Source organism: Gopherus flavomarginatus, chromosome 4, assembly GCF_025201925.1.
Source record: "Gopherus flavomarginatus isolate rGopFla2 chromosome 4, rGopFla2.mat.asm, whole genome shotgun sequence".
NCBI classification, from domain to species: domain Eukaryota; kingdom Metazoa; phylum Chordata; order Testudines; family Testudinidae; genus Gopherus; species Gopherus flavomarginatus.
In genome coordinates, this window is record NC_066620.1 from 69836176 (window position 1) to 69853134 (window position 16959).

General features: G+C 45.4%; 1 protein-coding gene across 6 annotated transcripts in view; it reads left to right on the plus strand.

The window, feature by feature from the left end:
• The window catches only part of EIF2AK2 (eukaryotic translation initiation factor 2 alpha kinase 2), a 37575-nt gene continuing 20616 nt past the window's right edge, over nt 1–16959 (plus strand). For 4 of the 6 annotated variants that reach the window (XM_050950299.1, XM_050950300.1, XM_050950301.1 and 1 more), the window contains exons 1-4: nt 1–157; nt 7250–7370; nt 9954–10156; nt 14505–14631. In XM_050950299.1, coding sequence (XP_050806256.1) covers nt 36–157; nt 7250–7370; nt 9954–10156; nt 14505–14631 — 573 coding nt within the window. In that variant the 5' untranslated portion in view covers nt 1–35. The remainder of the gene's footprint in view (nt 158–7249; nt 7371–9953; nt 10157–14504; nt 14632–16959) is intronic. The other 2 variants (XM_050950302.1, XM_050950304.1) reach the window with 2 other exon arrangements.

Below are 16959 nucleotides of genomic sequence, written 5' to 3' on the forward strand. Positions count from 1 at the left end.
TTGTCAAATTTTCTTTCTCCTCACAGGTTGTTCTAATGGCAGAATATTATGTTAAGCCACAGTTGTACAAGGGAAAACTTCATGAATATTGTCAGAAGAATAAATTACAACTTGAGTATAAGGATGTCAAAATGGAAGGCCCTCCTCATGATCGTGTGTAAGTTCACAATGCATGCTGATAAATATTACAACTTATTTTAATGCAAGAATATGTGAAGTGCTGTGTAAGTATTGCAGCATTGCTTGAGCGGTTATAGCTTGTAAATAGTCCTTGCAACAGCCCTAGAAATTGGTGGGTAGGAATATAACTTTTTGTTCTGAAGTATGTGTGTGGGAGAAGGTGATGTCAGGGAGCAGGAAAGGGTATTTATTATCACTGTGGTAGTGCTTATACGCTGTAATCAAGAATTGGGTACTGCTGAGCTTAGCACTGTACATGTACACATCAAAAGTCAGTCCCTGCTCCAAAGTCCTTTAGACAGACCTCACACTTGGTAAAGCAACCCCCATCCTTTTATGTATTTATACCTGCTCCTGTATTTTTCACTTCATGCATCTGATGAAGTGGGTTTTAGCCCACAAAAGCTTATGCCCAAATACATTTGTTAGTCTCTAAGGTGCCACAAGGATTCCTCGTTGTTTTTTCTTAAAATCTAGGTAAGAGTTTACGTATTAGAGTCCTCATACAATATTGCCTTTGCATTTCCGCTGCACTTGCAGATTTTAAAAGACTAACAAAGTCTAGTAGCTCTCTCTGTGAGCAGTTTGTGTAAAATGGTGTATTGTGGATATAAAGTCTCAGAACATGCATACTAACATTAGGCTGTTATAAGGAGTTGGCTAACAAGCTCCTGTCACCCCTGGACAAAATCTGTTTCCTTCTCTCATTTCCATCTTTGTATTCTTTTACCCCCATGTTGTCCTCTGTGTGTGGAATAACTAGCAAAACTAAACATCCCATGTCCCTCCACTCTTCTCAGTGAGATCACTCTTAAACATTGACTTCTGTAATGACCACCAGCACTAACCCACATCATATTCTTTTTTTAATCCTAACATTTCATCAGACTACTAGAGAGTGAAATTTGAATAGCAAATATAAACCTCTAAAATCATTTCTCTAAGGCCTTGTCTACACTACGCAGTTAGGTCAACGTAAGCTGCCTTATGTTGACCTAATAATGTCTGTCTCTGCACTACTTCCCTTCCGCCAACGTAACTCACCTGCTATATCGACTCAATGACTCCAGCTCCATGAGAGGCATAGTGCTTAATTCAACATAGGTAGGTTGACGTAGTGGCAATATAGACACTGTGCTGCTTACGTCAACCTAACTGGGCTCCAGGAGGTGTCCCACGATGCTCCACTGAGACCACTCTGTTCTCAACTCTGCTGCCCAGCAGCCAGGTATGAAGGAAACAGCCTGTCCCCTTTAAAAGGACTAGGAACTTTTAAATTTCTATTTCCTGTTTGTTTGGCGTGGAGTGCTTGCCTGCCCAGCTGATCATGATGGCTCCACCTGCCGAATACGCTCCTGCCTGGAGTACACAGGAGATGGTGGATCTTCTGGATCTGTGGGGAGAAGAGGCTGTGCAGGCACAGCTCCTATTCAGCTGAAGAAACATAGACATATACGAGAAGATCGCTTGCTGCATGGGGGAGAATGGCTACACCAGGGACATGCAGCAGTGCCACGTGAAAATCAAGCAACTGTGGCAGGCATACCAGAAGGTAAGGGAGGCAAACAGTTGCTCTGGTTCGGCACCGCAAACATGCTGCTTTTACAAGGAGCTGGGTGCTATTCTCAGTGGCAACCCTACAATGACCCCCAAGAGCAGCGTGGATACATCTGAGAAGTTGGAGTCTGAGGCCACTGCCGGCAACACTGAGGAGGAGTCTTGGATGAGGAGAACAGGAGACAGGCGAGTGGGCGATTCATTGTCTCAGAGAGCCAGGAGCTGTTTGTAACCCTGGAACAGTCCAGCCAGTCACAGCACAGCAACATGGCAGAGTGTGATGCTAGGGCAGAAACCTTTGGTGAAAATGCAGTTCCAATTAATATTTTGCGGTCACGTGTTCTTATCTATTATTTTTTTTTTAAAACAATCAGTTGAGGTAGAGTGACTATTTGCTTCCCAGTGGCTGCACCAGCTTGGCAGAGGGTGCCCTGAGAAAAAGACTTGGTACACAGAGATGGCCTGGGAATCCTCCATAGAGATCTCCAGGAAACTTCCATGGAGGTACTCTGCAATCCATTGTAGAAGGTTTTTATGGAGGGTTGCCTTTTTTCTTCCACCATGGTAGGATACTTTCCTATGCCACTCTAGTATTAATTCAACTGACATCATTGCAGGACACAGCATAGCAGCATATGGACACTGTCTGTACCTGGATGCTTGGAGCAGCTGTTACCCTCAGGAGCATGATATCAGCTATGGTCACCTACAGAAGATGGTGGTTATTTTCAGTTTCTCAAACCACAGTGCCTGCGGGCACCTGCCTAGTGATTTTCCACCCCTTCCCCCATGCTTTACAGAACATGGCCATAGTTTGGGTGACAGGGGTCTCTGTTGACCCCAGAAACTGCAAGCCTTGGGCGCCAGAGCAGCAGTGGCAATGGGGAGGGAAGGAATCCCTGCCCCCACATCATTTCTGCAAAGGTTTGCAGTTTGCGGGGGCGGGGGAATGCTGGTGTCTGACCTCCAGACAGTATCCATGTTACAAAGAGGAGGTGTCATGGCCCCCTGGCCAGCTCCAGTGCTGCCACAGTTAGCCCACCCAATGCTGGTGACTGTCTGGTGCTTATGCCCCTGGGTCATAACTCACCATAACTGGGACAGCAAACCAGTTCAATGAATACCTTGCAGACATGAAAATGTTCTGCTTTACACTTGCTTGGATTCAAGGGAGTGGTTTTTATATAGCATCTCTATGCTAGACCCTAGGTCTGCACTGACAATGTTTCCTTTGTGCTTTGCATGGTTTACAGTGCAAAGTGTATGTAAGCAGAGTCAGGATGAGCTCTACCCTGACATCTGGAGGTGAATTATGGAAAGTGTGCAAAAGAATTTCAGAGGCTGATTGTGTTTGCATAGGCACACCCACTCTGCCTAGCATAGCCCACGGCAGCCTAAAATGGTTACTTTCACAGCTGTGGGATCCCCAGTTTCTTTGTTATTGGGGCAGGAGGAATAAAGTGTTGTCACCCTGATTAAGTAAATGAGGAACTACAAAACTGTTTTATGATAAAGGGTTTCACTATCAACTAAATAGCACTTGCTAGACAAGGGACATGGGTTCCAAAACCCAGTGAATGGAGAGAGGCTGGGGGGACAGGTATTTGTACTTGGTGGTGTAGGCTCCTTGTGTGAGCCAGAAGCACCAGTTCCACCTACTCCTCTCTCCACTGTGGAATATCAGAGTTGATTTTGATTCTCTTAAGAATCTAGATACAGGTTACTGAGCTGAACTCACTTTGGGCTAATGGTGCACTAGCACTGGGGCTCCCCTACTGTGAGCTGAGATCACTAAAGAGCTGGAATTGCTGAGCTGAGAGCACTGGGTACTGTGCTAACTAGTGGGGGAACGTGAAGCTGTACTGTGGAGCAAAACAGCTGGCAGAGTGGAGTGGAGCAGTTTGTGGAGCCACTGAGTGAGTGGAGCCGAGCAGTTTGTGGGAATGGCTGGAGTGGATCACGGGACAGCTGGTGGAGCAGAGCAGCTGGCAGAGCAGAGCAGCTGTGGGACAGGTGGAGCGGCCCACGGAGCAAGCGGAGCCGAGCAGTTTGCGAGGACGGCTGGAGCAGATCACGGGATGGCTGGTGGAGCAGAGCAGCTGGCAGAGAAGAGCAGTTTGTGAGGACGGCTGGAGGAGCAGAGTGGAGTGGCCGGTAGAGCGGAGCAGTTTGTGGAGAAGGTGGAAGCAGAACCCCATGGAGAGGCAGGGCAGTTGGCCCTGGACCACTTAAGGTGCCCCTTTCTACCCAGGCTGGGGGCAGGGGGACCTCTTCAGATAGACTCTTGAACTCTGGGGCTGCACTGACCCAGGACAGAGACTTTTGGATTGTGGGACTTTTGGGACTGTGGGCGATCTTTGGGTTGCTGGACTCTAGGGCCATTTGGGGTATTGGACTTTGGAGTCTTGGGGTGATTTGGGGGTTGCTGGACTCAAGAGCCCAGGGAAAAGGACACAGCCCAATTTCCTGGGCTGGGTCTTTGCTCACGGTTTGGTCTATGAACTGTAGTTGAGATGTTTTCCCAATTTAATGCTTGTTGTTTATCTCATATAATTAAACCTTTTCTGCTACAGCGAGACACTGTGCTTGTGAGAGGGGAAGTATTGCCTCTTCGGGACACCCACGGGTGTGTGTAAGATTTTCCCAGGTCACTGGGTGGGGGCTCGAGCTGGTTTTGCCTTACGTTGTAGGGAAGGGACCCCTATGTATTGAACCCGGCCCTTGCTGCTATCAATTCGGCCTGGCAGAAGGGTTACATGTAGCTTTCAGCTCTTCCTCCACACCAGTGGAGAGGATCTCCCAGATAAGGTGAAGGCATGATGACATGTTTAATGAGATAGTGAACACCTCTGGGGTTGTGGACACTGAGCAGAAGGCTTGGAGATTGCCGTCTCTGGAAAAAATGGACACGGACAGGAGAGAAGCCCAGGAGAGTGAGCGTGGCATGCAGCAGGAGATGCTGGGCATTCTGAAGGAATGGATGTGTGGAGGCATCTGGCTGGCCTTCAGGAGAAACACCTTGAGGCTTGACTCCCTCTGTAGCCTCTGCAGAATGGCATTCCAGCATCTCCGTACTCCCCCTCTCCCCTCACACATGTTCCACTAGGCAAGGGCGAACAGTGCAATATCCCTTACTCTCAACCCCTGGGGAGGGTGCCAAGAATAACAGCCGCACATAGGCAAGGCAGCTGTGCTTTTAAAGACAAGATAAATGTGTTTTTCCCCCCTCACAATTTTATTCCACTCTCTTTCCAAGATTCATTGCTTTTGTTAGAACTTTCAGTGTTTATATCTATGTGTAATAAAAGTCCATGTCTTGAAAATGAAATCACTTTTATTAATTCAAAGCCTAAGGGTGGGGGGGTAGGGGAGGGATAGGGAAACTGGGGTACTGGGAAGGATGTGCACGAGAGAAATACTCAAGGTTCAGACTATGGGTAGGCCAAATACAGAAAAACAGTGCACTTTACTGTGAATCATTACTAAAATGGGTTTTCAAAGCCTCCCAGAGATGCATTGCTTCACTCTGAGTTCTTCTTGTAGCTCTGGTGTCTGGCTGCTTAAAATTAGCAGACAGCCTTTCCACCTCCATGCCCCACCCCTGCAAAAACTTCTCTGCCTTTGCTTCACATGTATTATGAAGCACACAGCAGGCAGCTATAGCCATGGGGACATTTTTTTCAGTGAGGTCTAACCTAGTGAGCAAACTGTGCCAGTGAAAATGGCCAAAGGCACATTCAGCCACCATTCTGCACTTGCAGAGCCTGTTGTTGAACCAGTATTTGCTACTGTCCAGATGTTTGGTGTATGGCTTCATGGGCCATGGGAGTAAAGCATGGTCTGTCTCCCAGGATCACTATGAGCATTTCAACACCACCAGTGGTGATTTTTATGGCCTGGAAAGAAAGTCCCTGCTTGCAGCTTTCTGAACAGACCTGTGTTCTTAAAGATACATATGTCATATACTTTCCGAGACTATCTGGCGTTGATGTCAGTAAAATACCCCCAGTGCTGCGCCAGCGCTTGCAACACCATAGAAAAGTATCCCTTTCTCTTTATTTACTTTTTGGCAAGGTGGTCTGGTGCCAAGATGGGTATATGCGCACCATTTATCGCCCCACTGCAGTTAGGGAACCCCATTGCTGCAAAGCCATCAAGTACATCCTGCACATTGCATGGACTCACTACCCTCCTTAGCAGAAAGCGATTAATGGCCCTGCATACTTGCATCACAACAACCCCCACGGTGGATTACCAACTTCAAATTGATTCCCCACTGACCCAGTAGCAGTCTGGCATTGCAAGCTTCCACACAGCGATTGCCAGTTGCTTCTCCACTGTCAGAGCAGGTCTCATTTTAGTGTTGCTGTGTTGCAAGGCTGGGAAGAGCTCCACATGCAGTTTTGTATGTGCAAGGCCACTTTCCAGGAAGTTCTGCAGCCACTGCTTGTCATCCCATACCTGCATAATGATACGATCCCACCAGTCAGTGCATGTTTCTTGGCACCAGATTTGGCGTTCCACCATGTTCAGCTGCTCTGTGACTGACAACAGCAACTGAGAAGTGTTTCATTCCATAGCTTTCAGCTGGGCATGTTTCATGAAGCAGTTCTTCTCGCGGCCCTGGAAATACTTCAAGATAAGGCCTTTGTACAGAAGTGCACAGCTGAGTGGGGTCCAAGCTTCTCTGGAGATGGTGTATGTGCAGCTGTGCCAGCCTTTTTAAAAAAAGGCATGAGATATTGTGGGCTGCAGATGAAATCAGGGGTGGGAGAAAACTGTATCATGGGACGCTAAAGCCATGTTCCCAGTCACCACTGTGAGAATGTTTTAGTCCTATGAGGCATTGCAAGCCTTTCCCAACCCCTCCTGCGATTAGTTGCACCATGGGATAGCTACCCACAGTACACTGCTCTCTGCATTGATGCAAGCGCTGCTAGTGAGGATGAGCTCCACTAACACAAAGTGTGTGATGTGGACATGCACAGCCAACTGAATTACTGCAGCAGCTGCATGTTGATTTAAGTTGACTTCAGTTTGTAGTATAGATGTGCTCGTAGTAAAATAATGATGCAGTGGCAGACCAAGGGTGGATGTTATTTCGTTTATGTAACCAAGGCAGGCCAGCCTTCTCTGTTTCCGCAATCTGGAGCAGTGAAGAGCATCCTGGTGTTAGGCCCCTCCAAGTCCTGGACATGTATCAACAGATTCAAGCTTATCCATCGCTATCTTAATGCACTCTTCAGTGCTTTTGTAAAGCAGCTCGGTGTTTATAAATGTTACAGTATGAATATGTGTTTAAGGAGGAGGGAAGATATTATTTATAAGAACTCCTGAAGCTTCCAAAGAATTATGAAAACGGGGTTTGGGAGATGATAAACACCTGAATACTTAAGTACTTGAATAACATTTCATAGTGCTCTAAAGATAAATAAACAATGGAATCTTGATAAGGTCCTTAGACATATGCCACAATTCAGCTGTGTTCAGTGAGCAGTTTTCTTTATTGCAGGTTCACTGTCATGGTTGTAATAGGTGAGAGAGAGTATCCTGTAGCTACAGGTAAAAACAAGAAAGAGGCAAAAGAAGAGGCTGCAAAGGCAGCATGGGATAGCATAGCACAAGAAAATCAAGTAAGTAAACAACATCTTTTTTTAAAAGTAAATGATAAACTATCATTGTTTTGTTTGGGTTATAGGGCTTTGAATGGGTCGTCTTCTAATATAGCCCCTGAATCATGGTAGAGGCAATTCAGATGGTCTCTAAACTGTCTGAGTGACGGGTTTCTGTCTAGTTTAGAAAATCGTTAATTAATGGCAATTCTACTAAATGTCAAAGCCAAAGCTAAAAACCTCTAGTCCTGATTTGTGGGACCAAAAAGCCCAACAATGTGACTAGATGTCACCTGCTCTTTTTAGAACATTCTCTTTCCTATTTGTAAAAGGATACCTTTGTCCAGACCAAGTGGATCTATTAGAAATTTCTCTGTTGGAAAAGAATGTTCTTTTATAACATTCCATTAGAGTTTTTTCCAGACTTTTAATTCTTTTTTATATTCTTTAGAGTTGTTTTTGGAAAAGATATTCACATCAGTCATGAACATTTTAAAAAATAGTGTCCACATTATAATTTAAAAAAAAAAAAAAAGTTTAGTTTCAGAACCATAATGGAGGCGGAAAAAGTGGTGCATCGTGGGAGATGAAGTCTAGCTGTAGAGCCTGGCCCATAGAGGAGAATGGGAGCATGAGGTACCTGAATGACAACTCCCACAAGAGACAGAGGCTGCATTTCAGAATTGAATTTTTTCAGTTTCTTCCTGACCTCCTCTTTTTAGCATTCCAGAGAGTGAGCAATATTTCTGCAAGGCCCATATGTACTTCACAGTCCTGTAGAGAATGTATATTTCTACATGGTGCATCTCATGAAAGTGATAACTGGAAGGAGGTTTTCTGCAAACGGAAAAGCACTCTGTATAGATAGGTGTCCAAACATGGGATGCGGAATAAGGGCCTGTCATGGAAACAAATAGTCTAACTGACTAAGAACCATACTCATAACAAGAATATTCACTAGGCCAAACCTGCACAGAGTCAGGTTCCAGTCTGAGCTTTGTTTTATGTGAATGACTATTGCTTGTGGGGAAAAATGCTGGAACAAGAGGTTTAGCTACTGTAGGTTCAGTACCAGCATTACAAGTATTCCCCTTACACTGCCTCATCCTTGAACTACAGGGACCTCATTAAGGGGTTGGAGGAGAGTACTCTAGTCTTCAGGCACTTCCAGATACTCTCTGCAAAGAGGTTAAAGGCTGAAACTGATGAAGATGGTGATTATCATGTATGGATACCCAGGGCCGGTGCAAGGATGTTTTGCGCCCTAGGCGAAACTTCCACCTTGCGCCCTCCACGCCCCCACTCTGAGGCCCCCCCCTGCACAGCAGCTCCCCCTCTCTGCCCTGAGGAGCCCCCCCCTGCAGCAGCTCTCCACCCTGAGACGCCCCCACCCCCCCGCCCCAACTCACCCCTGCTCCGGGCACAAGCACGAGCACCCCGAGCAGGCCGTGGCAGCTTCACTTCTCCCGCGTCCCAGGCTTGCGACACCTAAGCTGATTGGCACCGCAAGCCTGGGAGGCAGGAGAAGTGAAGCAGCTCACCCCTGCCCTGCCTCCTCCCCGAGCACACCATGGCCGCTGCACTTCTCCTGCCTCCCAGGCTTGCGGCGCCAATCAGGTTAGGCACCGCAAGCCTGGGAGGCGGGAGAAGTGAAGCAGCCATGGCGTGCTTGGTGAGGAGGCGGGGCAGGGGTGAGCTGGGGCGGGGAGTTCCCCTGCGTGCCGGCCCCCCCCCCCTTACTTGCTACAGGCGGCCTTCCCCGCACTCCCCTGTCCTAGCTCCCTCTGCCTAAATGCCGGCAGTGACCGGGGCGGCCGAAGATAAAGCTGCCACAGTCGCTGCCGAAGAAAATGGCGCCCCCCCAAATGCCAGTGCCCTAAGTGACTGCCTAGGTCGCCTAAATGGTTGCACCGGCCCTGTGGATACCTATTGAGAGGAGTTACTCACTTCAGTGGCCACCAAACAGTCATCAAATGTCAATTTGATCAGGATTCAAACTTAATTAACTACTTGTCTTTGTATACAAAAGGCACTGAGCCAGAACTAAGGGAATTCAGCCTCGCACCTAAGCATCCTAATGTCATTCAATACTTGCTAGTAGGTGAAAGCCTGTGCTGCCACATGGGTCTATGCGTAAAGTCATGTGTGTAAAATGGCTGAGACTTCAAACATTGAATAGTAACAGATGGTGAAGCTCAGTGGTGATTGAACCCAGTCATATTCCAAATAAAAAGAGCTCTCAGCTGTGCCTGTAGCTGTTTCCATCACTTTGTGCTGATTGAACAGAGATTCTAGGCTTCAGCATGACTCACCAGCAGGTGACAATCCTGAAACTTTCTTATATAGATTTGTTGATTATAAACTTCTTTATTATCCCACTGTAGATTTTGCAATTATCCAGGATGGTTCTCTGCTTTACAGGGCCAGTACACTCCATTAGTGGCGATTGTGGTTTATTTTTAAAATGTCGTGAAATGTCTGTAATGGTTGGTTAAGGATTCACAACCCCTGCAGTTATACGAGCACTCTCATGATGTTCATTTTGTGCTATTTAGTAACTTCAAGCCTTTCGAGCTAGGCATATTTTGTATGTTTATTTTGTAGACTAAACAGGGTTCACTTCCACAAACTCCGCAGCCGCAACCGCCGAAACCATCGCCATCACTGCTAATAGCGTTTTCATCAGACACATTGGAAGAGATACAACCACTTGACTATATCTCTATGCTTACCAAATATGGACTAAAACATAACATAATGGTTGACTATAAATTAGAAGATGAATCTGGACCTCCCCATAAAAAAATGTAAGATGTAGTTAATGTTGTTAATTCCTTCTGCTGCTTCTTTCTGTTTGCCTGTTCTGTTGTTTCTTTACATGGATGTTTTTAGATGAGTCTCCAGAACTGCAGTCATGTACTCGCTGCTAAAGTCAAAGGGATCTGTCACAGTGACCTGCTTGAGGAAAGGGCATTTTTTTGTATCTGTTACTGGAATGAGATCTACCCACAATTGAAACCATAGTGGGAGGAATTAAAAGTGAATTGAAGAAATCCAGATAGTGGTGGAACTATTCCAATATCTGTTACCTAATAACTGCTCCCAAAAGAGTGATATTTAGCAAGGTATATCTTATTTAAAAATATTGACAGTTTGTGACATTGCCAGTGCATGACCCCCTCATTACTTCCTTACAAATTTCTGATCAAATCAGCTTTTTGAGATTGGCTTAAGAGTCCCATAAACCAAGGAATTAAACCTGTTACCACTGAAGTCACTGAGAGTTGTTACTGCTTTCATAGAGAGCTGGATCAGTTCCCAACTGCTAAAACACAGTCTTCAAAGGAGAAAACATGGCTATTTGTACATTATGAGAAGCAAACCAGTTCATAAAGGAAGCCTTACTTTCAGTCTCAGGGCCGGCTCTTGGTTTTTTGCTGCCCAAGCAAAAAAAAAAAATGCCGCCCCTGGAATTTTGCCGCCCCAAGCATGTACTTGCTTTGCTGGTGCCTAGAGCCGCTCCTGTTCAGTCTTGGCAAAAGGAAGCCTCAGCAAACAGCCTTTGCTATAGCTAGTTGGTATCTGTGCAGAAGTATGCTACTTCTGAAAAAAATCTGGCAGTTGATTCCTCAGTTTCACATTACTTCCGGATTGGGGCTTAATTCAGCAGCTTCCTAGTCTAGAAAACAACAAAACTCCTTTTCCTTCTGATTCTTTTTGCGGCTTCTCTAATTAAGGCTCCTTCCTTTCCTTGCCTGTCAGACCTTAGCTTTCAGATCCTGCTTCCAAGTCCTGGTGACTCTGGTAATCCTTAAAGGGTAGATTTCTTTTCTCAGCCCATTGAAGGGGTTTAAGCCTTTGTGTTTCATCCAGAAATGGAGCACAGATACCCCATCACAGAGACAATACTGAAACTTGATAGAATGGTAAAACAGTGGTGATATAACTTTTATTACAGAAGCATCCAGATGTCACTGCTGTAACTGTTGTCCCATCGTACAAGGCATTTGTGCATTCAGTAGAAAACAACAGCACCTGTCCCAAAGAGTTCGAAGTCTAATTGAGATTAGTCATAATAAGTGGGTGTAGATCATGAAAGAGGAATTAGGAAAGAAACAGGTAACTGTTATAAGAATACATGGTTATATAGATTAGCCTATAAGCTTAACTTATAAAATTGTCAGTTGTTTTCAAAATGTGAATGTCCAGTATATAGTACCTGGTTATTAACTACAGGGAAGGCCAAGCTAGATTGTAGAGGTGGGTGAGTAGCACTATACACAAAAGAGTTGATAGAATCCAATGAGATAAAATAAATGTATGTGTAGAGAGGACCATATAGTAGAATTGCTAGAGATACAAATTCCAAGTTGTAAGACTTCTAATATACTAGGTGGGTTATACTTAGCAGGCTTCTGATAAGGGAAAGAAAATGGAGTGCACAACACTGATGGACATCAGAGATAACAAAATCCAAAAAAGTGACAACCTCTCTTACTCACTTATGTTCTTTAAAAAAAAATAAAAGAAACAAATCTCTGAAGTCTCCAGCTTGGCTGTTTACATAGTATATTCAACTTCGTTCCCCTTCCTCAAGCTCTACAGTGTTTACCTACATGTCACATCTTGTTTCTGACTTTACACAAGCATTTGCTAATTAAATAGTTGCATGAGTAGCTCCATTGACTTCAGTGGGACTATTAACATGAGTGAAAGTACGCATGTACACATATACTGGCTTTCATGTAAGCTCTTTGGGTCAGAGATTGTCTCTTTTTATATATTCACATCACAGGAGCCATCTTACTGTAAAATTTGAATGGAAAAAGTCATTGTAGTTTTTATCTTGATAGCTAGTGGAGGTAAACCCCATGTGGGGGGACTAGTTACAGTGAGGTAAAAGCTATAGTGCATTGTTTCCACTAATAGTGTATGCTGAAAAAGTTAACTTATAAAAAGACACCTTTTATTGCAGTGAATCCATAGCCTTGGTTTTCTCTGCAGAGGATAGTGGGGCGATATCTGTTATTTTCAGATAATAAAGACCCACTGTTAGACACGGTTGCCAGGTGTCCAGTTTTTGACCAGAAAACATGGTTGAAAAGGGACCCTGGCAGCTCCGGTTAGCACCGCTGATCGGGCCATTAAAAGTCCAGTTGGCGCAGTGGGGCTAAGGCAGGCTCCCTACCTGGCTCCACGCGGCAAGCAGCGACATGTCCCTGTAGCCCCTATGTGGAGGGATGGCCAGGGGGTCTCTGTACGCTGTTTCCATCCTGAGCGCTGGCTCCGCAGCTCCCATTGGCCAGGAACCATGACAGTGAGAGCTGCGGGGGCAGTGCCTGCAGGCAGAGGCAGTGCACACTGTGCAGAGCCGCCTGGCCGGGCCTCCACCTCAGAGCCCAGGGACATGTCGCTGCTTCCAGGGAGCCGCCTGAGGTAAGTGCCACCTGGAGTCTTTACCCCGCACCTCCTCCCATACCCCCAACCCCCTGCCCCATCCCAGAGCTCCTCCCCGGAGCTTGCATCCCCTCCTGCCCGCCAGCCCTCTGTCCCAGCCCTGAGCTCCCTCCCACACCCAAACTCCCTCCCTGAGCCTGCACCCCATCCTGCACTCCAAATCCCTTGACCCCAGCCCGGAGTCCCGTCCTGCACCCTAAGTCCTTCACCCCCCCTGCACCCCAACCTGGAGCCGTCTCCTGCACCTTGAGCACCTCATCCTTGGCCTCATCTCGGAGCTCACGCTCTCAGCCCAGAGCCCTCACCCCCCTCCTGCAACCCAACCCCCTGCCCCAGTTCCGAGCCCTCTCCTGCACCCTGAACCCCTCATTTCTGGCCCCATTCCAGAGCCCACACCCCATGCCTGAGCCCTCACCCACTCCCACACCTCAATCCTCTGCCCCAGCCTGGTGTAAATGAGCAAGTGACTGAGGGTGGTGGGGAGTGAGTGACAGAAGGAGGGGGAAGGAGTGAGTGGGGGGCGGGGCCTTGGGGAAAGGGTGGGTAGGGGTGGGGTACTGGGCAGGGGAAAGATGTACGGTTTCGCTCAATTAGAAAGTTTGCAACCCTATTAGAGCACGAGGTATCAAAAGAGGTATTGAAACAAATTGATAAATTTAAAAAGCATCAATTCATCAGCGACACATCCAACAGTTCTGAATGAATTAAAGAATGATGTGTCTGAGCTGCTAACAAAAAATAAGTAATTCATTAAAATTAGCTATTGTAGTGGAGGGAATGAATGTTGTGCTTATCTTTTTGAAATGTGGTAGGGTAACAGGACTTTCTAACCGAAGAGCCCTAATTCATACCCGGTAAATTTTGGCTGAAATAATTAAAAATAGAATTATAAAACACCAGCATGAACATGGAAAGATATGCCCTGATCTTGCAAATATGTGTGTTTAAAGTCAATGGGGCTAACTGGGTTTAATGTTAAGCATGTATATGAGAGTTTTCAGGAGCAGTGTCTTAGTTTGGAATCTATTTCCAAACTATCTTTATAATTCTGTCACAAATCCATGTTCTTTGTTTAGCAAAATGACTTGCCATAGCAGTATTTTTAAATAAAATACATTTAGTAGTTTATTCAGGGTGAGAAGTGCTTTATGTTTAAGAAATGCTTTTTAAATTGATAGCTTTTAAACTGACGTCAGTACCCCTTTTAAAGATTAACTTGCTTTATTCAATTATGATTTAAAAAATAATCTTACTCTTGTTTAATGCTATTAAGATTTTTCACAGAATCTGTCCTGGTAAATCAAACACAGATTTTAAAATTCTTCAAATAACATACTATTCTAGGCTAAGTTGTTATTACAATTTTAAATTTAAAAAAATACCTTCACAAGGAAGTAGTCTTAAAATCTACATTCAGGATTTTCAAATGACTAGTAGTTTACGGGTACCTTATTTGAGATGCTTTATGGGACTGGCTTCTCAGAAAATGCTAAAGCCTATCTTCTAAAAATCAGACCCTTTTAAGGCATCTCAAGTTAGACAAAGTTATATTTGAAAAGGTACATATGCAGAAGAATATTGAAGAACTCTGTTCTTCCTAGAATCATTACTACGTGACAATAGTATTCAAAATTGTTACAATTACAATTTTCCGTATAGGATTTATGGATACTGTTTTATTCTCTATTATTCTTATAGATTTTCTTATAGCTGTAAAATTGGTGATAAGATTTATGGTGAAGGCACTGGAAATGATAAAAAAGCTGCAAGACAGGCTGCTGCAAAACATGCATATGAGCAGTTAAGATCTCAAGAAACGTCAAGGGTATGTATTGCATGTAGTCTGTATGTAAAGAGAAAAGCTTCATTTCCGGCTCATTCATCTTTGAATCAAGTTCCATCATCATTTGGTTAAAAACTAGCCTTGTTTGTTTCAGTTTGAGGGAGAAATAATCTTTGCCTCATAGATTTATGTTGGTGGTACTCCACTGTACGGTAGCTAAAATTCACAGTGTGTGTATAGTCAATAGCTTATTATACCAAAAAAAAAATCTGTATCTCTAATTATATATTTCAGTACATGGTCCTGTGAATTATCATTCAGTTAAAGACGAATGCATATGACAAAAGAACTTACGAAAAAATATTTCACTACAGTTTTCTTAAAAAGGAAACTTAACTAATATACTGAAATGGAATTTTCTCAAGCATAGTACAGTGCTGCTGTACAATTACTAACAGTTTTCTTAATTATATAGTTCCTTGTACTTGTCTTGGATGTGTTTAATTTGGGACAGAATTATTTTCTTTAAATCATATGGGACCTGAGCCTGCAATGTCAGTAGAATTCAAGGGAAGTAAAGGGTGCTGAGCATCTCTTATACATGCCTGACTGTGATATCACACTTTTTGCTTTTAATCTGAAACTTCAGTGTCTCTTACTAAGTGGGAAAAAAAAGGGATGGAATAAGGCGGAAACTCAGTGGTTACGTAGGACTACATTTTCAGCCAGTTCTAAATTTGTAATGCAAACTTTACATGCTCATCACTTTGTATGCCCAGTTACTATGTAGATGGAGCAATTAGATGCAGAAGCCTGTTTATGCATACACTTCTATTTTTCCACATGCAAAATTGCATGTACAATTACCAGCTCTGAAAATTTTGCCCTCAACTAACAAATACTGTTTTTTGGTCTTAATTCTTAATGGGGCCTCATCCTTGCACCCCATGTTACTCTTGCAAATGAGGCGATGTACTATAAATATCTCCTGGATTTGTGGTCAAGATCTTGTCATAAGATATTTACAAAACTCTACTTTTGGTAATGTTTATTTGCAGGTGTGAAAAAGGATGTGAAGTTTTAAATACCTAAGGCAAAATCCTGGCCACACTAAAGTTAATGGAAAAATTCCCACTTCAGTGGGGCCAGTGCCTTCAATTTCACCCCAGTGCTTTAAAGTTAAGCATGTGCATAAACTATTCCTGAGGGAATTCTGCGCCAGAATACTAAAAATTCTGCACATAATATTTTATAATTCTGCAAGTTTTATTTGTCCAGTAAAAAATGGGGCTCCAGCATGGCAGTGGTGAGCACAGGCCACTGGCTGCATTGAGGTGGGAGATCCCTCTGAGGCCCTTACCTCCCCTGGTACAGGGACTCGGCAGTGAGGATGCACCCGACACTGACACAGTCCAAGGGCTGGGAGTGGTTGGGCAGGCTCAGCCCAGGATGATCCAAATGTGGAGGGGCTTAGTGTGGGGGGGATCAAGATGTGGGTGAGAGGTTTTTGTGTAGGGCAATCTGGGTGCAGGTGGCTCAGTGGGAGATCTGGATGCATGTGCTCGTTGGGGGTTCTTGGTGCAGAGACAATGGGACTTTGCAGGGGATCTAGCTGAAGGTGGTTGGAGCTCAGCATCGAAGGTCTGGATGTGGGGAGATGGGGCCTGATGGGGTGTGGTGTCTGGGTGCTGGGGGAGTGGGGCTTGATGGGGTGGAGATCCAGGTGCAGCTGGTTGGAGCTCAGTGGGGTGGGAGTCTGGGTATGAGGGGTTCATTGGGGGGTCCATGTGTAGGGGCGTAGGCCTTGTCATGCTGAAGGTTCAATGGGCCTGCTTAATGGGGGAGCACCACTGCTGCTAAGGAGATGCTGCATGGCGGGCGCCCACTTCCCCCCACGATTCCCCTGTGCCCTCTTCGTCCCAGTCTCATCCCTCCCTCTCACTCCCCCATTCCCCTCCCCCTTAGCCAGCCCCGCCACAGGCACTCACTGTTGCACAGATAAGAGGAAGGCTCTCAGCACACAGAAGGGGAGCATGAGTGGCATTAGGACTCAGGAGATGGCCGTTTAGCTGCTGAGTCAGCGGAGCCAAGATGCAGCCTCCTTCAGCGGGAAGCTCTGCGTTAGCAGAAATGAGGGGGAGGGGCAGCGGCACGTAACCCTGTGTGCCACCCATGGCTCACCTCTGTTGAGGGGCAAAATCTCCCCCAAAAGCTGCACCCATGGTCATCTTTCCACCCCCTCCCCGCCCCCACGCGGCTGCCCTTTGCTTCCCTGCCATTTTCTGCAGGGAAGCACAGGAATTCTGCGAGAGATGGATGTTTTATGCAGGCGCGTAGTCGCACAGAATTCCCCCAGGAGTCATAAACGCC